We start from the raw sequence: 24,400 nt of genomic DNA, 5'->3' as shown, positions 1-24,400 counted from the left end.
AATTTTACTGAATTACCTGAAGTGTTTAACCTGAATTTAATCAGACCATTAGATTTAGGATCCAGCTACAGAAAATACAGTAACTACAAGAACACACTAGTTAGAAATAAGTCACACTACTTAGTTAAGTCACACTACTAAGAAATAATCGAATCAACAACACGGAACATTTTGTAAGGCCCATTTTCTTCAAGTCAATAGTATAGAAAATAAAAATGATGTCTATGGGGTGTTGAGGGGTGGTCATTTTAGAATAAAGAGACTAAAGGAATCATGCTGCAATTATCTGAACCTTTTTTGAATCTTGATTGAATTAAAAGGAAGTTATGAGGGTGCCAGGGTGGCTAGTTGATTAAGCATCTGCCTTTGGCTCAGGTCATGGTCCCAGAGTCCTGGGATTGAGCCCCATGTTGTGGGGCTCCCTGTTCAGCAGGGAGCCTGCTTCTCCCTCTCCTCCCTGCTCATGCTCTCTGTGATTAGCTCTGTCTCTCTCTCTCAAATAAATAAATAAAATCTTAAAAAAAAAAGTTATGAAAGACATTTTGGGGGCAGTTGGGGAAATTTGAATATATATTGGGTATTAGCTGATGTAAGGGGAATTGCTTTTTGTGTTGTTCTTTGATGTGATTGTATCGAAGTTATATTGGAGAATGCTCTTGTTTTTATTTTCTAAAGATTTTATTTATTTTAAAGACACAGTATATGCACTCTAGAGAGGAGAGGAAGGACAGAGGGGGAGGGAGAGGGAGAAGCAGACTATGTGCTGAGCACAGAGCCTTTGGGCTCCATCTCATGACGCTGAGATCGTGACCTGAGCCGAAATCAAGAGTCAATGGCCAGCCATCCAGGCGCCGCAAGAATGTCCTTATTTATTTATTTATTTATTTATTTATTTATTTATTGAATGTCCTTATTTTTAAGAGATGCTAAAGTACCTTTGGATGAAGTATTGTGATGTTTGTAACTTACTTTGAAGTGGCTCAACCAAAACAAAATTATTCATAATAAGTAAATATCTGTTTTTGGTCAGTCTGCCCAAAGGCAGGTGTGATTGTGCACCCAGGAATTTATTTGGATTTGAGACAGATGACACAGTGCACTCACAAATGAATATGGGTAATGTTTATTTGGAACTCACAACAAACTTGGGACTCTTAGGAGTGGAAAGACTTCTGTAGGGATTTGATGAACAGGGAAGAAGCAGGAGTGGTGGTGATGGTAGTGGTGGGGGATGCGAGAGAGGACGGATGGGGGGCTGGACTTTCATTGTGAAAAAAGGTGAAAGAGGTGAAAGATGGAACCATCCTGTCTATTAGACTGACTATAGATAGAAACAGCAAACACAGTGAAATATTAACAGTTGTTGAGTGTAGGTGATGAATATATGGGTGTTCATTATTCTATTTCAATTCTTATGTCTGTTTGAAAATTTTCATACAGCAGATCTTTACATGTAAATTTAACAAAGTTTTAGAATTATGTGATTATTTCTATTGTAGCAACCAAAGGACACAATGAGATTAGATGAAACAATGCTGGTCAAACAGTTGCTGCCCGAAATCTGCCATTTTCTTCATACCTGTCGTGAAGGAAACCAACATGCCGCTGAGCTTCGGAATTCCGCGTCTGGGGTTTTATTTTCTCTCAGCTGCAACAACTTCAATGCAGTGTTTAGTCGCATTTCTACCAGGTTAGTGTGTTAATCTGTGTAGAATTGTTGTTAAGTAACATAATTTTAAAAGTCTTTCTTTTGTCTGAATAAAAATAAAAAGTTGACAGAAATGAATTTGACTTGGGCTTTTGTATAAATTTTATACATTGATTTGACATTTTTATTACACAATATTGTGATATTGGTGTATATAATTAAATGTGAGTACTGTTATGAAGTTGAAAATCCAAATTTTAGGAAAATGTATCACTCATGATCAGGTTTTTTTTTTTTTTTTTTTTAAAGATTTTATTTATTTATTCGACAGAGATAGAGACAGCCAGCGAGAGAGGGAACACAAGCAGGGCGAGGGGGAGAGGAAGAAGCAGGCTCATAGCGGAGGAGCCTGATGTGGGGCTCGATCCTATGACGCCGGGATCACGCCCTGAGCCGAAGGCAGACGCTTAACCGCTGTGCCACCCAGGCGCCCCAGGTTTTTGTTTTTAACACTAGTTATGAGTTTTGGGTTGGGCTTTTTAGTATTATTCCTTTAAATGGAATTAGCTAATCAGAATAATTGAGAAGAGTAGTCGGATTCCTAATGATCTCACAGCTCTGTTCTTTATCGCAAGATCCTAAGTAACCAAGCAAAAACAAAACCTAACAATATGGTAGCACAAGGAAGTGAGTAATTGCAAAGTAGACGTCTCCAGAAATTAGTCTGTGTTTTAAGTGTATGAATTCCAAAAGCTCCCATTTTTTGAGTATTTACAGTATATGTTGTGCTGTTTTATACTCATAGTGTCTTTGAAATGTAGGTGATACTTCCCCCAGTTCACAGGTAAGCAAACTAATACCCAAAGAATTTATTAAGGCCCTTTGCCAAATAATGGAGGATCTCAAATTTTAAAGTCAGACTGGTTTCAGTATTAAGTTCATTATATCAGGCTCCTACTCTATACTTCCATTTTAACCGTATTTTTATGAAATCTTTTTAATGATATTTTTACTGTTGTACTTCAAGATTATACGATAAATATGATTTAAGCTTTTATTGATGATTAAAAATCATCATGTGATCGTCAGTTGTGATATACTACAAATGGGAAGAAATTGGTATATAGATGGTGCTATGAAATAGGATAGAGTATGACCTATATAAATATAGAAATATTAATATATAATATAATATATAAATCTATTAATAAATATATAATTTCTATATAGATAGAATTATGACCGATGGTAGCAAATGACTCTGGAACTTGCCTTCATGCAAATGATTTGCTTATCTTGTGCAAGTAGAGTCAAATGGGTCCTTAATTATGACCAAATAGGAAGTATAACATGAATCACTTAGCAATTTAGTGAATCTAAGACTAACATAGAATACGGAAAAACAGCCCTCTTGGTTTATTGATACAGCCTTCCTATTTTGACTTGTCTGTGTTGTGTGATCAGTGGACTTCAATTAGTCAGCTTTGTTCATTCTTCTGTTGTTTTCCAACAGGTGTGAATAGAATATGCATCATAACTTGAGAGTTTATTTTATGGTGTTTTGGGGAACTTGGCTAACTTCAAAATCCTGCCGTCTTTTTAGTAAAAAAAAATGGCATTTCTGTAATCATGCTAGGCAACCGTATTCTTCAATCCCTCATTAGAACTGGTGCAAAGAAAATTAAATTTTGTTTAATGGTATAATATGATTGATATTGTTAGGTAATATTTATACAATAGAACAATGTTTTCATGAAATCTTTTGAGTGATAACATTTTATATTCTGAGTAATATTAAACCAGTTGAAGTAGCAAGGTAACCGACACCTAGGGAGTAGGAGGTGTGAAAATTATAAAAGAAAAAAAACCCCTTTGTTTAAGGGACTACTATACCAGCTTACTATTTGAAATAATCTTACATTGAAGGTGAAAATTATCAAAATAATAAAATGTTTTTTAGTCTATCCAAACATAAGTTGCTTTATAAAATACAGCAAATGTGCCACCTTTTAAAAACTCTAGAAATTTTCCAGTCACCAAAGGTTTCATTTTATAGGATCTTGCAGCATCAACGCGTGTAAATATAGACAACTTTTGTGTATTTCCTGAACCTTACTGCTTCTAGAAGAGAAGTTAAATGTCTCCAGAATAAGCTAGTTTCTGTAGCTTGCAGGGGACAGACTGCTCAGAAATGGGATCTCTGCAATACATGTTTTAGACAACTGCATATTATGTAGCTTGTGCCAGAAATAGGAGCTGATCCTGTTAGAGGACCACTCACCTAAAAGACCATTATGATGGTTTAATTTAGATGTAGATATCTTATTGACATTGCTGTCATAGCATTAGGTGATTTAAAATATGCAAGTGGCTAGAATGGAGTTCTATCTTTTTTTATATTAAAGATTTTATTTTAGAGCGAGAGTGTGAGAGAGTAATTGGGCACGAGTGGGGGAGGGGGAAGGGGCAGAAGCATGAGTGGGGTGGCGGGGGGCAAGGGGCAAAGGCAGAGGGAGAGGGAGAAGCAGAATCCCTGCTCAGGAGGGAACCTGACCCAGGGCTGGATCCCAGGACCCTGGGATCATGATCTGAGCCAAAGGCAGTCGCTTAACTGACTGAGCCACCCAGGTACCCCCTAGAATGGCAGTTCTTTCTGAAGATTGATTTTGTATCTCATATATAATAGATGAATCAGTATCGTGAAAATTTACTCTGTTTGACGATTCTACTTGTCCACAGATGTTTCTCTTTTAGGATTAACTTTAGCTTTTGATATTCCTGGCCTTTGATTTTTTTTAAGGGAATATGGGCTACAGATCTTAAATATACTTCTGAAGTATACCGTGTTCTCCGGCTCACAGTACTCTTTTACGTAGAAGATGAGCAGCTGTCTCCACAGAATTACTGTACGGTTGCACTAGATCTGATTGTTTTGTAGTGGGAGGGCCCTGCAAAATATCTGATTTGATATAATACCGGAAGCAGAAGACTCAGTGATTTTAAAAGTTCTATTTGATTCTTTTTTTTTTTTTTTAAACCTTTTTGAAGAAGTGGGGGCAGAGGGAGAGAGAATCTTAAGCAGGCTCCATTCCCAGCGTGGAGCCTGATGCGGGGCTTGATTTCAGAACCCTGAGATCATGACCTGAGCTGAAATCAAGAGTCAGATGTTTAGCTGACTGGGCCATCCAGGTGCCCCAAAAGTTCTATTTGGTTCTTTTATAGATCTGCTGGTTTTGTTTCTTTTTTAATGGTTTCTTATTTTTCTTAATATGTTAAATTTTTTATATGGCTGTAATCATTTAAAACATATTTTATATTCCCTTCGGATTGTTAAATCTCATATACCTGTATGTGCCAATTCTCATTCATAGTGAATGGTTTTCTGTCTTTTCTGTAAACTTGGATTGCACATTCATCTTTAGTGCATGCCTGTATTTTCTTTAGGAATCTCTTGTAGTTGTGGGAGTGTCCTAGTGATGGTTTTTGCATTTGCTTTTGCTAAGTGCCCAGCTCTGGACTTTTTTTTTTCTTTTCTTTTTTCCTTTTTGGTTAATTTCTCATTCCCAGACTGTATGGATAGTATAATGTGGACCTCAGACCCTTATAAGGTAACAGCTCTGGGTGATTTTTTCCCCTACTCAAAACAGCCAGAGCAGACAGACATCTTATGTTGGTAGATTTTTTATCTCCTTCCACTCTTCCTTCATTCCATCTCTCTCTGTGGACTCTCGTTTAAGGAATTGCATAATTCTTGCTAGTCATGTTTTCTGCAGGGCCTCACTTCTACTCCGTACATTATTAGGGTGTAAAGCTTTGTATCCAGGCCCATGTAGATGTTAGCCACAAACCCCTAGGTTAAGAAGAGGAAAAAAACCTAGCTCCTGTGCTTCCTTTGTTGCAAGGTCAGACCATGTCTTCAAAACCATCTCTGGTTTTCAGGTTCCTCTTCATTTCTGCACCCAGATGGATGGGTGGTGTTTGTCTTATTTTCTTTCTTTTTCTTTCCTTTCCTTTTCCTTTTTTTGAGAGAGGGAGAGAGTGAGAAAGGTGGGAGGAGCAGAGGGAGAGGGAGAGAAAGAATCTCAAGGAGATTCCTCTCTGAGTACAGGACCCAGTGTGAGGCTCGAGCTCACAACTCTGAGATTATGACCTAAGCTGAAATCAAGAGTCGGACGCTTAACCAACTGAGCCACCTACACGCCTTTATTTTATTTCTATACTTTTAAATATCTTTTTGTTGTTCAGTTTACCTGGTCTTTCTAGATGTTTTAGTAAGTTTTCCACTTTACTTCTTTTGCTCCAACTACCCTTTGATTTCTGTCCTTCAGAAATGATGTTTAAGCCTCCCAAAATACCCCTTCCCTGTGGAAATACTGGGCTGTAAAAAGTATTAAACTTTTCTTCCATTTTTCACAAATAACCAGAAGACTCAGCTTTTCAGAAGTTGGTGTTGCTGATTTATTAAGTTGTGTTTCCTAAGGAATCATATTCCCTATTTCCTAGGCTTTTTGCAGCAGCTCTGGAATTTTTAGCATTGTAAATCAGTATTGAGGACCTTGTCATTCCCAGTGTGAACTGCTAAGCTTTTCTCACCCTGATGATATGAAGAGCTTTAGTGTAAGTGCTTAGAATAATTTTAATGTTAGCTATACATCTGTAGGCTAAAGTTAGTGAAAAAGGAATTTGAGAAGGAAGAAATCAGATTGATATCACTTTTAACAACTGAAGGTTTAGTATGATGATTAATGTCAGTTTTAGACTCCATTAAATGGCTACAATTTGAGTTAATATTATGAGTAAGATTTTGTAGTATTTGTGCTTTTTCACTGTATCTGTCTCTCTCTGCATTTATGAACATTAGTAATTCCATTCATCTGCTTACATATTTGATATCTTAATTGAAATAATGAGTATGCCTCATTAGGAAGCACAGTTCAATAGATTAACAATGTCAACTTTTGAAAAGCTGACTTCTCCCAGCAAAGGAAACAGATGACAAAACCAAAAGACAACTGACAGAATCTGGGAGAAGATATTTGTAAATGACATATCAGATAAAGGGCTGTATCCAAAATCTGTAAAGAACTTATCAAACTCAACACCTAAAGAACAAATAATCCAATCAAGAAATGGACAGAAGACATGAGCAGACATTTCTCCAAAGAAGACATACAAATGGCCAACAGACACATGAAAGATGCTCAACACTCGGCATCAGGGAAATGGAAATCGAAACCACAATGAGATACCACCTCACACCTGCCAGAATGGCTAGAATTAACAAGTCAGCAAATGACAGATGTTGGTGAGGATGCGAAGAAAGGGGCACCCTCTTACACTGTTGGTGGGAATGCAAGCTGGTACAGCTACTCTGGAAAACAGTATGGAGGTTCCTCAAAAAGTTGAAAATAGAGCTACCCTGCCACACAGCAATTATAGTACTGGGTATTTACCCCACAGATAACAATGTAGTGATCTGAAGGGGCACCTGCACCCCAATGTTTATAGTAGCAATGTCCACAATAGTCAGACTATGGAGAGAGCCCAAATGTCCATCGACAGATGAATGGATAAAGAAGATGTGGTGTACACACACACACACACACACACACACACACACACTGGGGTATTATTCTGCCATAAAAAAAGGTGATACCTTGCCATTTGCAATGATGTTGGTTGGAACCAAAGGTTATTATGCTAAGCAAAATAAGTCAGTCAGAGAAAGACAGTTACCATATGATCTCACTGATATGTGGAATTTAAGAAACAGGAGAGGATCATAGGGGAAGAGAGGAAAAAATAGAACAAGTTGAAACCAGAGAGGGAGACAAACCATAAGAGACTTTTTTTTTTTTTAAGATTTTATTTATTTATTTGTCAGAGGGAGAGAGAGAGCGCGTGTGTGCAAAAGCAGGGGGAGCAGCAGGCAGAGAGAGAAGCAGGCTCCCTGCTGAGCAAGGAGACCGATGTGGGACTCATTCCCCGGACTCTGGGATCATGACCTGAGCCGAAGGCAGGCACTTAATGGACTGAGCCACCCAGGTGTCCCCTATAAGAGACTTTTAACCATAGGAAACAAGCTCAGGGTTGCTGGATTGGGGGGAGGTGGGGGGATGGGGTAACTCAGTGACGGACATTAAGGAGGGCATGTGATGTAATGAGCACTGGGTGTTCTATAACACTGATGAATCACTGACCTCTACCTCTGAAACCAATACTGCATGAAATGTTAATTAATTGAATTGACTATAAATAAATAAACATATAAATAAATAAAGGAAATAAGTAAAAATAAAATAAAAGCTGACTTCTGTGGTTGTTAGTGAAAAATGGAGGAAAAATTTTATTCAGACTTAAATGAATTTTATCAGTTAAAAAATCTATTTTTGTTAAGTGTTAAATTTTTCTACATTCGTGATAACTTCATATTTAATAGAAGGGAAATTTGGGGTTTGGAAAGATTCTTGTCTTTACAAGAATAAGGTTTGGTGAGGGAGGGACATTAATCAATCACATCAGTACACGTACAGATTGTGAAAAGTACAAGGAATAAATGCTTACTCATTTTTTTCAATACAAAGTAAATGTCTCCTATAAATGTAGATAAAACACCATTTATGTTTCTGAAGTCTAGTTGATGTAATCAGCAGTTAATAAGTATTTTTATTACAGAAAAATTTCAAAGGCACAGAGACTAGGATTTCAAATACTTATGCATGTCTGTGCTTCAGCAGTTCTCTGCATGCTGTGATTTTTTTGTTTAGATAAAAATTGTATAAATCTGAGGTGTACAACATTATGATTTATGTATACCAGTCAAGTCCACTGGATTATATTGGTTTCTTTTATCATATCCCCTGAATTAGTTATGTATCTTTACATTTTATAAGAAATATTTACTGTCTTTTATGTGTATTTTTTCTTATAAACTCATCATTGGGGTGAGAAGAATCTGTTCAGTTCAGAATTTTGAACTTAAGATAATAAATTATTTTTGGTTTTTACTTTTCAGATTACAGGAATTGACTGTTTGCTCAGAAGACAATGTTGATGTTCATGATATAGAATTGTTACAGTATATCAATGTGGATTGTGCAAAATTAAAACGACTCCTAAAGGGTAAGTTTAAATGTATGATATATCTGAGCTAATCCCCGTGAGTGAAAAACCAGCGTTTGAATGTATGAATGGTCCTAATTGTGTGGAACTAGAGCATCAAAGTGGATTTTATAATGTAAATGTGAAATGGACAATAATGCTTAATGGTTCAATAATTTTTAAGCCTTTGAAAACCAAAAAAAAATGAGTATCTTAAATCTTGGCAAGGGAAAGTTTAACTACAAGTTTTGCTTTAACAAAGGGAACATACAGGTGCTATTACTTAATTTTTCTAGAATTTCATTTCTTACGGATAGCTATAGGTTGTAGAAGTTATCTGTTTAGCTATTGTAGTGCTAAAAGCAGATAGTTTAGCAGGATATCAAAGTTCCATTGCAGAATGGAAGTAGAAGATTGTGATTTCATGACAAGAGGAGGAATTGAGATGGGCATCTTCTGATATTTGTGTTTTCAGGTCTGTTACTGACTCTCTGTGCAGAATTACAAAGTCTCTTACCTTTTCAGTGCTTTTTGCTTCCTTGTAGAACATTTCCGTTATAATCCCATCTGGCGACATTATAATGCTTAATATGTGATTTTATTTATTTCTAAAAAATTTTTTAAAGATTTATTTCAGAGAGCGAGACAGTGGGCGGGGGAGGGGCAAAGGGAGAGGGAGAGAAACCCAAGCAGACTCTGCGCTGAGCACGGAACCCGAAGTGGGCTTGCTCCCATGACCCGAGATCACGGCCCCAGCCAAAACCAAGAGTCGGACACCTAACTGACTGTGCCACCCAGGGGCCCCTTAATATTTGATTTTAAAGCTTTGGAAAATGCTTTCCGTGATTATGTTGATTAAAATAAACAGTCACAAGGAATTGAGAGAATTTCTGTGGTAAGCATGAAAGAGTTAATATACATCAAATATCAATGAATGTTATTAATAAACTGACTATAAGTACCTAATTTCATTTCACAAAAATCCTTTTTTAGTTTTGTGTAGTATTGGATCCTGGCTAATTTATGTGAACCCTTATAGTGTATGATTCACACTTTATAATTTTACTTTGTATATTGATTAAGGAATTATGAAAAATGTTTTTAGTGTTTAACCTAAAAGAAGATTTAGTTATATTAACTTTGAAAACTTCAACAGTTCTGCAGTGTAATTGTCAAAATACCTTGTTTATTGTTTTCTTAACATTTGCTTTAAACTCACTGTTAAAGGGTTTCACCAGAGATGTAAAAAGGCTAGCTATATCTAGGGGCGCCTGGGTGGCTCAGTCAGTTAAGCATCTGCCTTCAGCTCGGGTTATGATCTCAGGGCCCTGGGATTGAGCCCCATGTCGGGCTCCCTGCTCAGCTGGGAATCTGCTTCTCCCTCTGCCCCCCCCCCCCCCGGGGCTCATGCTTGGGTGCTCTGTCTCTCAAAAAGGCTATATCTATGTAGATCAATACTATAAAGCAGTGTTCTATCTCTATTACCAATTTTAGGTCATTACCATTATAAGACCAAGCAACAATTAAATCACTTTTAGTAATCTTAATAAAGAAATAAAATGGATCATTTTAGCTATTATGTTAAGTGGACAGCAATTGTTTTAAACTATAATAAACCACAACTCAGTTCACAGTTGAAATTTTAAGATCCTAGTATCTATCGTTAAATATTAAGGATGATAATATTTAGAGATTTTCTCTGTGTATAAAATTTAAGAAGTATAAGTGGGGTTTTGTGATGTTTCATAACTGTTTAGTGACGTTTCAGAAATAAATCTAGTCTTGGTTGCCCATGAGTAGGTACATGTTTAAAACATCAGTTTTCAGGGCGCCTGGGTGGTGCAGTCGTTAAGCGTCTGCCTTCGGTTCAGGGCGTGATCCTGGCGTTCTGGGATCGAGCCCCACATCGGGCTCCTCCACTGGGAGCCTGCTTCTTCCTCTCCCACTCCCCCTGATTGTGTTCCCTCTCTCACTGGCTGTCTCTTTCTCTGTCAAATAAATAAATAAAATCCTAAATAAAAATTAAAAAATAAAACAGTTTTCTTAGAAATGTTTACTGGGTGTTCTACACAACTAATGAATCGTTGAACACTAGAACAAAAACCAATGATGTACTATATGTTGGCTAAACGAACATAATAAAAAAAATAAAATGCACAGCATTTGTTAAGAAACTGTGTTCAAGAAACCATGCTAAGTGCTAGGATTACAAAGATTAATAAAGTATTGAATCTTTCTCTATGGAGCTCATGGCCTGGTTTATGAGACACATTTATTACTACCAAAGTATTTGCAAAGTAATGTGGCAAACTCATTGGTAGGGTTAGCATATAGTGAGGGAGGAGGTATGTATTTGTTTGGGGGTACGAGTAGTGAAGAGGAAAAGAGCAAGATCTGGAGGTACAAGAGCAGGCCGGATTGTGGTAATAAAAGCAGAGTGACGTTTGTTGGGTTTTCAGCCCGTGCCACACATTCTCCTGTGCAGTTCCATGCCTTTTCTCACCCATCCTCCCAGGAACCCTGTGAAGCAGATAGTAGTAATATCATCCCCTATGTAGATGAGGGAATTGAGGTGTAAGTGACATTTCCAAGGTCAGACAGTGAGATTCAAATCACATCTGCCCATCTCTAGTGCCAAATGTTACACACTGTGCTTATAGGTTATATAATTTTTAAAAAATGGCCATGGGAAGTGATGGAAAGGCTTTAAGGTGGGGTCAGTATTTTATTTTAGACATACCACTTTGCTTGAAATTTGCAGGATGGCAAAAGGTTACATGAAGTTCTGGGACTTGGTTGTATAGTAACGTGAGTGAAAAATGAGGGTAGAGCAGGTCTGGATGGAATTGGGGTAGGGTAGAGACCAATTTGGTAATGGTATTTAGGAAGTAGAGTACACAAAATACATAAAATACATCACCTAACATTTGGTGATTAATTTAGATACGTGAGGTTAAAGAGAAGTATCACCAAGTATTACAGAGCAAGCAGATTAAGCAGGAAAGGAAAGGAAGGGTTGATAGCAGTAAAGAGCATAGCCAAGAAAATGATAAATTTAGTTTTACATCTATTGCCTTTAAGGTATGGGTTGGCTGTCCAGTCAGAAACTTACAGAACTGGAGTAATAAGAGGCATATACATTGGAATTGAGAATAGACTACTGTGTATAACATATTTAAGGTATCATAAAGGTAAGTTAAAGAACGTGGGAAGGCAAAAAGGCTCAAGAGTGCTTCGAAGTATAATGTCATTACTTGGAAATCAAAGGAGAGCAAGAGCTAGGAAAGTTGGAGGGATACATTTTATTTTATTTTATTTTATTTTTTTTAAAGATTTTATTTATTTATTTGACAGAGATAGACAGCCAGCGAGAGAGGGAACACAAGTAGGGGGAGTGGGAGAGGAAGAAGCAGGCTCATAGCAGAGGAGCCTGATGTGGGGCTCGATCCCATAACGCCGAGATCACGCCCTGAGCCGAAGGCAGACGCTTAACCGCTGTGCCACTCAGGCGCCCCTGGAGGGATACATTTTAAAACGGACTTAGCAAATAACTTATTTCCAAGTCCAGAAAAAAGTGACATTTAAGTTGTTTAGACAGTTTTATTACTCGACTCAAATCTATCTAAGAAAGATATTTATATAAATATAATAAGTACCTGATTCCCTTCATTAAAAGTCCGTAGGGGTCAATAAAAACAAAAATAAACGAGTGGGACTATACCAGATTAAAAGGTTCTGCACAGCAAAGGGAGCGTCAACAAAATGAGAAGGCAGCTTACTGAATGGGAGGAAATATTTGCAAATCATGTATCTGCTATGAGGTTAATACACAAAATATGTGAAGAACTCATTCAACTCAATAGCAAAAAAACCCTTCACATTGTGATTAAAAAATGGGCAGAGGATGTGAATAGATATGTCTTCTTCCAAAGAAGACATCCAGGTGGCCAACAGGAACATGAAAAGATGTTCAACGTTAGTCATCATCAGGAGAGTGCAAATCAGAACCACGATGAGCTATCTCCTCACATTTCTTAGAATGGCTATTATCAAAGCAACAAGAAATATAAGTGTTGGTGAGAATGTGCACTGTTGGTGGGAATGTAAATTGGCACAGCTGCTAAGCAAAGCAGTATGGAGGTTGCTCAAAAAATTAAAGGTAGAACTACTGTATGATCCAGCAGTTCCACTTCTGGGTACTTATCCAAAGAAAATGATAACATTAACTTGAGAAGATCTATATACCTGGTGTTCATTGCAGCATTATTTTACAATAGCCAAGGTATGGAAGCAACTTCAATATCCATTGATATATGAATGGATAGAGAAGATGTGAGATATATATGTATTTAAAGTGTACATATATGTTTATGCATATGTTTAAAATATAAATATATATGTTATATAAATATATAAAATATGTTATATATAAAATATATAAAATGGAATATATGTATTCTATATTAAAATGGAATATTATTCCACCATAAAAAGGAAGGAAATCTTACAATTTGTGACAACACGGATGGACTTTGAGGGAATTATGCTAAGTGAAATATGTCAGACAGAAAAAATACTATATGTCTCACTTACATGTGGAATCTTTTTTTAAAAAAGGAAGACAACCAAGCTCATAGATATGGAGAACAGAGTGGTGTTTGCCAGACGTGGGGCAAGGGATGGGAGAGTGAGCAAAATGGGTGAAGGGAGTCAAAAGGTACAAACTCCAGTTGTAAAAAGTCATGGGGATGTAGTGTACAGCATGGCAACTATAGTTAATAGTACTGGATTGCGTATTTGAAAGTTGCTAAGAGAGTAGATCTTAAAAGTTCTCATCACAAGAAAAAAATTTGTAACTACATATGGTGATGGATGTTAACTAAACTTACTGTGATTATTCCACAATATATACAAATACTGAATCATTATGTTGTATATCTGAAACTAATATAATTTTGTATGTCAGTTATACCTCAGTTAAAACAAGTGAAGTCCATAGGTGGAGTTTTCTTCCAAGGGGCTGTTACCAGTAAAATAGTTTATAGAAGGATCATCTTTTATATATATATATATATACCTACAAAGGTATAAGTCTTTGTAGATGGGGACAACACATTGACGGAAGAGGAAATGAAAATATCTAATATATTCATATGGAGAAATGTTTAGTCTTGTTTTTAAAATGCAGTCCACTATTTTGAACAATCAAATTAGCAAAAGGAAAACATGTTTAATGATGACAAGAATGTGGTAAGGCTACTTTCATATGCCGCTTGGTGTGAGTGGCATTTGGCCCAACCCTTCCGAAGATCAGCTTGGCAATATTTATCAAGAGCCTTAAAAAATATTCATCTCTTTGACTAGATAATTCTACGTCTGGATCTTATCCTAAAGAAATGAACAGTAATATGGAAAATATTTGGATATAAAAGTGTGTATTAGTGTTAATTATAATAATGGTATATTAGAAATATCTTAAACATACAATTGGAAAATGTTTAAATAACCAGTGACTTAATACGTTGACTTAAATATTCTGAAAGACCCCAGAGTGTGGCTTTGAAACCCAATTCAGTAGTTTGTTAGATCTGTAACCTCAGAAACACAATTTGCTCATTTGTAGTATCTGAAAATATTAAGGTTTTGAAAGAAATATATTAGATTGAAAATACCTGGCTTGTTCTAACTGTTAAGTTAGTTACTGTCATATTCAGAGTCATCAAATAAATGAGGAATTTTTAATGATATGGAAAAAATTTGGGATACTGTGTAAAATGAAAAGAACAGGTTTGATTTAGCATTTATGATCTCAGTTGTGGTAAATATATTTGTCTTATACTGGCATATGAAAAGGGATGGAAGAAAGTTCATCAGACTGTTACCTGTGATTCTAAATGATAGAATCGTGGATGATGTTTTAAATTCCCCTTAGATTGTTGTGTATTTTTTTAATTTTCTACAACGACCATGTGTTTTATACTTTAACAATAAATTATTATTAAAAACTAAAGAATAAAACTAGAACCTTTGAGATTCAAGGCATATTTGCTTTTCACTGAATTTTGTCGTTAGTGGACATAACCAGTGAGTTTTTGGTTTATATTAATTGTCTTTCCCTTCACATTGCTTACAAATAACCTAGGACAAAAGTTTGTATGTAAAAGGAAAGTTTTGTTGGTTTGTTTGTTTTTTACAAGTAGCTCTGAATTTGTGTTAACTAAGTAATTTTAGAGTTATTAAAAAAAATTTTTTTTTTTCCAGAAACTGCATTTAAATTTAAAGCCCTAAAGAAGGTTGCACAGTTAGCGGTTATAAATAGCCTGGAAAAAGTAAGTTATAACCTCTTTGATATTAAAATTTTGTTAAATTTTGCTTTTAAATGTTGCTGTCTTTACTATTTTGAATCAAAAGTCATGACTGGGTGATAATTTCACATTAATATTTAGGAGAAATAAATTGTAATACTCTTATGAAGGAAATTAGAAGTTTGTAATATAATTGGGGTTGTGTGACATTTTATTTACTATATTATGAAAATATCCCTGCTTTCGTATAAAAACATATGTTTTGTTATTTGTAGGCATTTTGGAACTGGGTAGAAAATTATCCAGATGAATTTACAAAGCTATACCAGATTCCACAGACTGATATGGCTGGTAAGAATAAGATTATTCATCTTTTAAACTCTTACTTATGAGGTAAAAGCCTATCACCTTCCAGATTATTTATGTTATTAAGGTGCTTTTCATCTTGTCAGCTAATGTCAAGTAGGAAATATTATTTTTCTCTTGTATTTCAAAATTTCCTTCAATCCTTTTCCTTTCCTTTGAGCAAATAGTAAAAGAAGTTTGGAATGAAGCTCTAATCTTTAATTAGAGTTGTGGATTGGATATTTGATGGCTCTTCTTTGTAGAGAGGTACTCTTTTGTGCTCTGAGGCTTCATTTTGTATTTAGGGAGATGTGTATAAAGTGGTAATATCCCTTCCTAGAATTCTTGAGACACCACTGTGATGCAGAGAAAACAGACTCCTGCAGAGCTCTGATGATCCCCTTTGGGAAGCCGTCCAGTCTGTTTCTCATGTACATCACACTTTGCATAAGGCCCTGCACATTGAGACTAAACACAAGTTTGTTCTGAAATGTGACCTTTCCTAGGATGGATCAAGATAGCTCCTTTGTTCTTTTTATTTATTTTTGAAAGATTTATTTATTTATTTGAGAGAGAATGAGAGTGAGAGAGAGTGCGGGGGAAGAGGGAGACAATATCCAAGCAGACTCCCGCTGAGCGTAGAGCCTGATGTGGGGCTCAGTCTCATAACCCATGAGATCATGACCTGGGCCGAAACCAAGAGTCGGATGCTTAACTAACTGAGCCACCCAGGTGCCCCAAAATAGCTCTTTTAATACATAGACAATATAGTACTGCTTGTCTGCTTACCTGAAATTTAATTGTTTAATGAACTTCCCAGTTTATCTTTTAAAAATGTGACCTTTGGGTGTTTGGATAGTGACACCTTTTAGTTTAATGCCAGAGATATTCTTCTCATTTAGTAATATAATTTAATTGTATTTTTCACATAGAGTGTGCAGAAAAACTGTTTGACTTGGTGGATGGTTTTGCTGAAAGCACCAAACGTAAAGCAGCAGTTTGGCCATTACAAATCATTCTCCTTATCTTGTGTCCAGAAATAATCCAGGATATATCCAAGGATGTGGTTGATGAAAACAACATGAATAAGGTGAGGAGGGCAGAATTATTAGAATCCATCACTTTTGTGTTGTGTTATTTGCATGTAGTTAGGGGTGATTCTGCTCTGTGCTAATGAAATTGTCTAGTAAGTCATTTTAGATATTTTAGAACAGTTTTCATAGCATTTTATTAGGAAGGTAGGATACCATATATGCTGTCTGTAGTGAAATTGGTACTATAACAACTGCTAATTCTAAGGGACTCTTAAAATTTTTAAAAGATAGAGCAGGGTAGGGTTAATCTTATTGTTTTATTTGAATTTCTGTATTCAGTTTGTTTTGGTAATGCATTCTTTATTTATTTACTAATTTGTGCCACTTTGGGAGAAATGCTCTTAGCTGAGTGAACAGGAAGTGGGCTCCTGCATGACTTGCCTGTGGATGGGGATGTTCAGAATCAGCAGAATGATTCAGTACTTTGCAGAAATATTGGACAGAGAGTTTATGCACTTAATGGCTAACTAAGTGAACTTAGGTAATCCTTTAGAGTCTGTGATGCTGTGGTCCTCCACTTAGGTCTGTACCATTGTGAGGACACCGTTTTTCATGTTAGATTGCTTTTGGAGCCTGTCAAAAGAGTAATTTTTGGGAGGGTTTCTGTTTCTTGGGAAAATAAACAGAGGTAAAAAGCTATTATAAATTCAGTACTACTCTTAAGTGAGTAGTATTTGAATAATCACAGCTACATCTTCCTAAATGTTTATTGATCATTTGTATGTCTTACATGAATTTCTCATTTCCCATTGAATTGGGTTTTTTTTTTTTTTTAATATTTTATTTATTTGAGAGAGAGAGCACAAGCGGGCGGAGGGGCAGAGGGAGAGGGAGAAGCAGGCTCCCCATTGAGCAGGGAGGCTGACGCGGGGCTCGATCCCAGGACCCTGGGATCATGACCTGAGCTGAAGGCAGATGCTTAATCACTGAGCCCTCCAGGCGCTCAAATTGTCTGTTCTTTATTGATTTGTAGGGTATGCGTTGTGTGTACACTTTTTACCTAGTTTCTCTTTTTAAACTTTATGGATTTTTTTGTTTTGGTTTTTGCTGTTTAGATATTTAAAATTTGTAGTAGTCTACTCTTTTTCTTTTTGTCTCTTAACTTTTTTGGTCATACTGCTCCTGCCCATGACTTTATGTATTCATTTTATTGAGATACAATTCACATACCATAAAATTCACTCTTTTAAAGTGTACAATTCAGTGGTTTTTAGCATATACAAAAAGTTGTGCCATCATCACCATTATCTAATTCAAGAACATTTTTGTCCCTGAAACAGAAACCTCGTACCTGTTAGCAGTCACTCCTTACTCCTTTCTCACTCTAGACTCTGACAACTACCAATCTGCTTTCTGTCTCTGTGGATTTGCCTATTCTGGATATTTCATATAAATGGAATCATAATAGTATCATTTGATACACAAAGGTTTTTCATTTTGATGTAGTCCAGTTTATCCATTTTTTTTGTTGCTAGTGCTTTTTTGGTATTATATCCAAAAAAATCATTGCCACATCCAATGTTGAAAGATTTTCTTTTATGTTCTCTTCTAGGAGTTTTATAGTTTTAGCTGTTTAGATCTTTGAGCTATTTTGAGTTAATTTTTGTGTATAAGGTAAGGGGAAAGGGTCTAGCTTCATTCTTTTGCATATGGATATCCAGTTTTCCCAGCACCTTTTGTTCAAAAAACTGTCCTTTCTCCATTGAATGGTGTTAGCACACTTGTTGAAAATAATTTGATCGTTTATGCAAGGATTTCTTTCTGGACTTCCTATTCTGTTTCATTGGTGTATAGGTCTGTTCTGATGGCAGCACCACATTGTTTTGATTACTGTAGCTTTGTAGTAAGTTTTGAAATCAGGAAGTATAAGTCTTCCAACTTTGTTCTTTCTCAAGATTGTTTTGGCAATTTCTCTTTACTTGATACCATATGAATTTCTGGATGGGTTTTTCTATTTCTACAAAAAGTGCTGTTGGGGTTTTGATAGGGATTGCATTGAATCTGCAGATTGTTTTGGGTACTATGGACATTTTAACAATGTCTTAAGTCTTCCAGTCAATGAACATGGGTTGTGTTTCCATTTATTTTATTTTATTTTTTTTTATTTTATTTTTTTTTTTAAAGATTTTATTTATTTATTCGACAGAGATAGAGACAGCCAGCGAGAGAGGGAACACAAGCAGGGGGAGTGGGAGAGGAAGAAGCAGGCTCATAGCGGAGGAGCCTGACGTGGGGCTCGATCCCACAACGCCGGGATCACGCCCTGAGCCGAAGGCAGACTCCCAACCGCTGTGCCACCCAGGCGCCCCGTGTTTCCATTTATTTATGTCTTTAATTTCTTCTAACAGAGTTTTCATTGGATAAGCTTTCACCACCTTTGTTAATTCCCAACTATTCTATTCTTTTTAATGCTATCATAAGTAGAATTGTTTTCCTACTTTCCTTTTTAGATGGTTCATTGCTAGTGTCTAGAAATGCAACTGATTTTTATATGTTGATTTTGTATCCTAGAACTTTGCTGAATTTTTTAGCTCTAACAGGTGTGTGTGTGTGTGTGTGTTTAAGGTGTTTGGAAATAAGATTGTATCATCGGAGAACAGAGGCCATTTTATTTCTCCCTTTTCAATTTGAATGACTTTTAATTTTTTAAATTTTCTTTTTCTCTTCCTTAATGTTCTGCCTAGAACTTCCCCTAATAATGTTGAAAAGAAGTGGCAAAACTAAGCATCCTTATCTTGTTCCTATTAGGAGAAAAGCTTTCAGTCTTTCACTGTTGTGAGCGTGATGTTAGCTATCGTTTTTTATATATAGCTGTTATTGTGTTGAGGAAATTTTCTTCTATTCCTAGCTTATCCAGTGCTGTTATCATGAGAGGGTGTTGAATTTTGTCAAATGTTTTTTCTGCATCAATTGTAAGGATAATGTGAGTTTTTTTCCTTCATTCTACTAACTTGGTATATTGATTAATTTTTGTTGTTGAACCTTTTTTGCGCTCTACAAATAAAACTCATTTGGTTATGCCACACTGAGATACCACCTTACGGCAGTTAGAATGGCAAAAATAGACAAGGCAAGAAACAACAATTGTTGAAGAGGATGTGGAGAAAGGGGATCCCTCCTACATTGCTGGTGGGAATGCAAGTTGGTACAGCCACTCTGGAAAACAGTGTGGAGGTCCCTTAAAAAGTTAAAAATTGAGCTACCCTATGATCCAGCCATTGCACTACTGGGTGTTTACCCCAAAGATACAGACGTAGTAAAGAGAAGGGCCATATGCACCCCAATGTTCATAGCAGCATTGTCCACAATAGCTAAATCGTGGAAGGAGCCGAGATGCCCTTCAACAGATGACTGGATTAAGAAGATGTGGTCCATATATACAATGGAATATTACTCAGCTATCAGAAAGAACGACTTCTCAACATTTGCTACAACATGGACGGCACTGGAGGAGATAATGCTAAGTGAAATAAGTCAAGCAGAGAAAGACAACTATCATATGATTTTTCTCATCTATGGAACATAAGAACTAGGAAGATCGGTAGGGGAAGAAAGGGATAAAGAAAGGGGGGGTAATCAGAAGGGGCAACGAAACATGAGAGACTATGGACTCTGAGAAACAAACTGAGGGCCTCAGAGGGGAGGGGGGTGGGGGAATGGGATAGGCTGGTGATGGGTAATAAGGAGGGCACGTATTGCATGGTGCACTGGGTGTTATACGCAACTAATGAATCATCGAGCCTTACATCGGAAACCGGGGGTGTACTGTATGGTGACTAACATAATATAATAAAAAATCATTAAAAAAAAAAACCCATTTGGTTATGGTGTATAATCCTTTTAATAAACTGCTGAATTTGGTTTGCTAGTTCTTCTTGAGGATTTTTTCGTCAGTATTTTTAGGGATATTGGTCTCTAGTTTCCTTGTCATGTTTTTGTTTGGCTTTAGCATTAAGGTAATGCTGGCCTAGTGAGATGAGTTAGGAAGTGTTCCCTCTCCTTTAAATTTTTCGAAGTGTTTGAGAAAGATTGGCGGTATTAATTCTTATTTAAATGTGTGGTAGAATTCACCAGTGAAAACACCTGTCCTGGGCTTTTCTTCGTTGGGAGGTTTTTTGATTACTGATTTAATCTCCCTATTAGTTCTAGGTCAATTCAGCTTTTCTCTTTCTTAATGAATCAGTTTTGGTAGATTGTCTATTTCTTGGAATGTGCTCATTTTGTCTAAATTATCCAATGTTGGCATATAATTTTTCATAGTGCTATTTTATAATCTTTTATTTCTTTAGAAATAGTAATGTTCTCACTTTCAGCTCTGATTTATGGTAATGTGGGTCTTCTGTCTGTCTTTCTTAATCTAGCAAAAGGTCTCACATTTCTTGGCCCATTCAAAGAACCAGCTTTTGATTTTGATTTTTTCCTGTTGTTTTTCTCTTCTCTGTCTTTGCTCTAATCTTTATTATTTCCTTCCTTCTGCTAGCTTTGGATTTAGTTTGTTCTTCTTTTTCTAGTTCCTTAAGGTACACAGTTAGGTTATTGAATTGAGAGCTTTCTTTTTAATGTGAGTGTTTCCAGCTACAAATTCTCCTCTTAGCATTGCTTCCACTGCATGCCATTTTTGTTGTTGTGTTTTCACTTTGATTTATTTTGATATCTTTTCTAACTTTCTTTATGATTTTTTTCTTTGATCATTGGTGTTCATGTGTCTGTGAACTTTCCAGTTTTCTTTCTGCTGTTGATTTCTAGTTTCATTGTGATCAAGAGAAATATTTCTTCTTTCTTTCTTTCTTTCTTTCTTTCTTTCTTTCTTTCTTTCTTTCTTTCTTTCTTTTTTAAGATTTTATTTATTTGACAGAGAGAGAGAGCGAGCACAAGCAGGGGTAGCTACAGAAGGAGAGGGAGAAGCAGGTTCCCTACTGAGCAGGGAGGTAGATGCGGGGCTCGATCCCAGCACCCTGGGATCATGACCTGAGCTGAAGGCCAACTCTTAATCAACTGAGCCACCCAGGTGCCCCAGGAAAAATATTTCGTATGATTTCAGTCTCTTTAAATTTATTAAGATATATTTTATAGCCTAACATATTGTCTGTCCTCGATATTGTTCTTGTGTACTGGAGAAGAATATATATTCTGCTGTTGTTCGATCAGTTTAGCTTTTGACACATTATATTTGAGAATACATATAAATGGAGATGTGAGATTTTCATTTAGGAGAAAAGCAGAAGGAGAAATTTGTTACTGTGCTGCAAAGAGGGCTTGAGATCACAGGAATGGATAACTTTTTGTGAGGAACAGAATTTATTTAGAGCAGTAGAACAGCCTTGGGTATGTCCTTAATTGGAAGGCTAAAGGTTGAATATAGCCTGGAGTTTTAGAAAAGGATCAATGGTTTGATATAGACCACAACCAAGACAGTGTAATATTTAGAAATATTTAGGAAGAGAATATAATCAGCTGAATTCAGGGTTGAGAAGTCAGCTACCTTGTTTGGGAAGCACTGTGTCTTAAGTTCCTTTAATAATTCAACACAGAAAGTGAAGAACGGATTCTAGTTTTTTGGATTTGAGAAACATGTAAATTGTGCAGTTAAAAATCAGAAATATCAATTATGTAGTTTGAGAATATTTTTAGAGGCTGATCATCTGCTATTTTGTTAGATCTGAAGTGTTAGAAATTGCTCATTTATTAACTAGAAACTCCTTTCCATATTTGAATTCTGTAGAAGTTGTTTCTGGACAGTCTACGAAAAGCACTTGCTGGCCACGGAGGAAGCAGGCAGCTGACGGAAAGTGCTGCAATTGCTTGTGTCAAACTGTGTAAAGCAAGTACTTACATCAATTGGGAAGATAACTCTGTCATTTTCCTACTAGTTCAGTCCATGGTGGTTGATCTTAAGGTAATATGCTTGTTATTTCTTTACTACAAACTTCAAGAAAACTTAAAGGAAAAATAAACTCCTAGTCAAGTATTACAATGCTTAGATCATTGTCAGAGATCATTGCTAACCCTAAAGTTCTGAATTGTCTTGGATGGTAAGTTCATAAGGCCTGCTTTTGTTGTTTCTGTGTTACTCAGACTAAATTGGCTTAGAATATGATGAAAACACAGAATTAACTGGTTTACTTAAGTGATCATAAATATTCAGGCTTGGTTTTAAAATAATGTAGTAGAATTTAGGGCCTGAAAGGAACCATATCTGGTATAGTAAGAATTTTGTCAGACTGATGAACCACAGCGTTAGTGCTTTGTGCTGCTTCTCGCAACAGAATGTTATTTCCCTGTATGTGGATGCTGTGTTGATATTATTAAATACTAGTTTAAAAAAATACTGCATGATTGTTTAAAGGCTTTTGTTTTCTTTTGGGATTTTCACAGAACCTGCTTTTTAATCCAAGTAAACCATTCTCAAGAGGCAGTCAGCCTGCAGACGTGGATCTAATGATTGACTGCCTCGTTTCTTGCTTTCGTATAAGCCCTCACAACAACCAACATTTTAAGGTGAGAGCATTGGTGTTCATCCAGTTAATGTTTACTGATGCTGTTGATCCTTTCTTTATGAATGTGAAAGGACTAGAAAGATGACTTGGTATTTCTCAATATTATATATTAATGTTAATTTTAAGACCTGAAGAATTTTTTCTGTTTTTTAAAAACTTCTTTTTTCTGTTTCTTTTTATCCTCGTTTGTGTTGAATATTTTTCTCACAGAAATAATATCCAATTTTTTCCTTTTCCCTTGTAGATCTGCCTGGCTCAGAATTCCCCTTCTACATTTCACTATGTGCTGGTAAATTCACTCCATCGAATCATCACCAATGTAAGTCCAAAAGGTATTGCTAAATTACTTAAAATTTTTTTCTTCCTTTCTTTACTTTTTAATTTCTTTTTAAGAAAGACATTTTTGGTTTTTAAAAGGTTTTGAACTTAGATGTATGGTATAGGGAGATTTCTCACAGGTGATTATATCTAGTAACTGATATACAATTGTATTTTTCATTTTCAATTTGACCTGAGGGACTTTATTGAGAAAAGTGGAGTTAAGAGGATCCTTTGGAAAGATTAAACCTAAAATATTTTATTTGCATCAAAAGCCCTTATGAACAGTGCCACTGAGGATATGATTGAATATTTTCATCCAGACTCTTTAAACATAATTTAATACTCCTAGCCTTTTCCCAGCATTTGATACATTCTGACTTGCCACTTTACCATTTAAGTTAAAAGTAGTAACTGTTTATGTTGTAGGCCAGTATGGTACATTTCAAAAATGGTGAGATCATATTTGATTGTACTTTTTAGTCTTCCTTAAATAAATATTAACACACTTAAATAGAGGTATTGACATGATACAAAAGCATATCAGATAAAAATACGCGAGCTCATTAAAAGGTACTTGTGAAACCTTCGACTCTGATGTGAATACATTGGTAGAATGATAATGAAACCTTATCAGATTTGGACCATGAAGTTTTATGACCATTACAGAGTCTCACTGAAGACAGTTTTGGAAATACTTTGTCTTGAAATCACATGAAGTTTTTCTTAGATATTTGGACTCCTGATCTTAAAAATTCTGCCAAATTCTGTTCTTCTGGTTACGAACAATAATATTTTAAAGGTTCTCGAGCTCTACTTTTATCTATTTATGTAAAAATTGGTCAGCCTTTTCTTTTTCTCCCTTCAGAAGGGCTTTATTTATTTATTTATTGGTGGGCAGCAAAGCAAAGTTTATTGAGTGATAGTACAAAGCTCCCAAAGAGGGAGGGGGCCTGAGACGGTTGCCTTAGAAAGGGCCTTAATCATGGCTTACTTAGGTATTATTTGTCCTCTTTATAGTCAAATTCCATTCTTTTTTTTTTAAAGATTTTATTTATTTATGTGACAGAGAGACAGCCAGCGAGAGAGGGA

General features: G+C 36.0%; 1 protein-coding gene across 1 annotated transcript in view; it reads left to right on the top strand.

Moving 5' to 3' along the window:
- Positions 1-24,400, top strand: part of NF1 (neurofibromin 1) — a 260,661-nt gene that overhangs the window by 58,746 nt on the left and 177,515 nt on the right. Inside the window, exons 4-11 of the mRNA XM_040641026.1 lie at positions 1,500-1,690; positions 8,664-8,770; positions 15,011-15,078; positions 15,330-15,405; positions 16,332-16,489; positions 22,216-22,389; positions 22,869-22,991; positions 23,235-23,309. Of these exons, the coding sequence (XP_040496960.1) occupies positions 1,500-1,690; positions 8,664-8,770; positions 15,011-15,078; positions 15,330-15,405; positions 16,332-16,489; positions 22,216-22,389; positions 22,869-22,991; positions 23,235-23,309 (972 nt within the window). The remainder of the gene's footprint in view (positions 1-1,499; positions 1,691-8,663; positions 8,771-15,010; positions 15,079-15,329; positions 15,406-16,331; positions 16,490-22,215; positions 22,390-22,868; positions 22,992-23,234; positions 23,310-24,400) is intronic.

The sequence above is a fragment of the Ursus maritimus genome, unplaced genomic scaffold (genome assembly GCF_017311325.1).
Source record: "Ursus maritimus isolate PB19 unplaced genomic scaffold, ASM1731132v1 scaffold_24, whole genome shotgun sequence".
In the NCBI taxonomy this organism is placed as follows: Eukaryota; Metazoa; Chordata; class Mammalia; order Carnivora; family Ursidae; genus Ursus; species Ursus maritimus.
The sequence above is the reverse complement of the archived record's forward strand: the minus strand, read 5'-3'. Positions and strand labels throughout refer to the sequence as shown.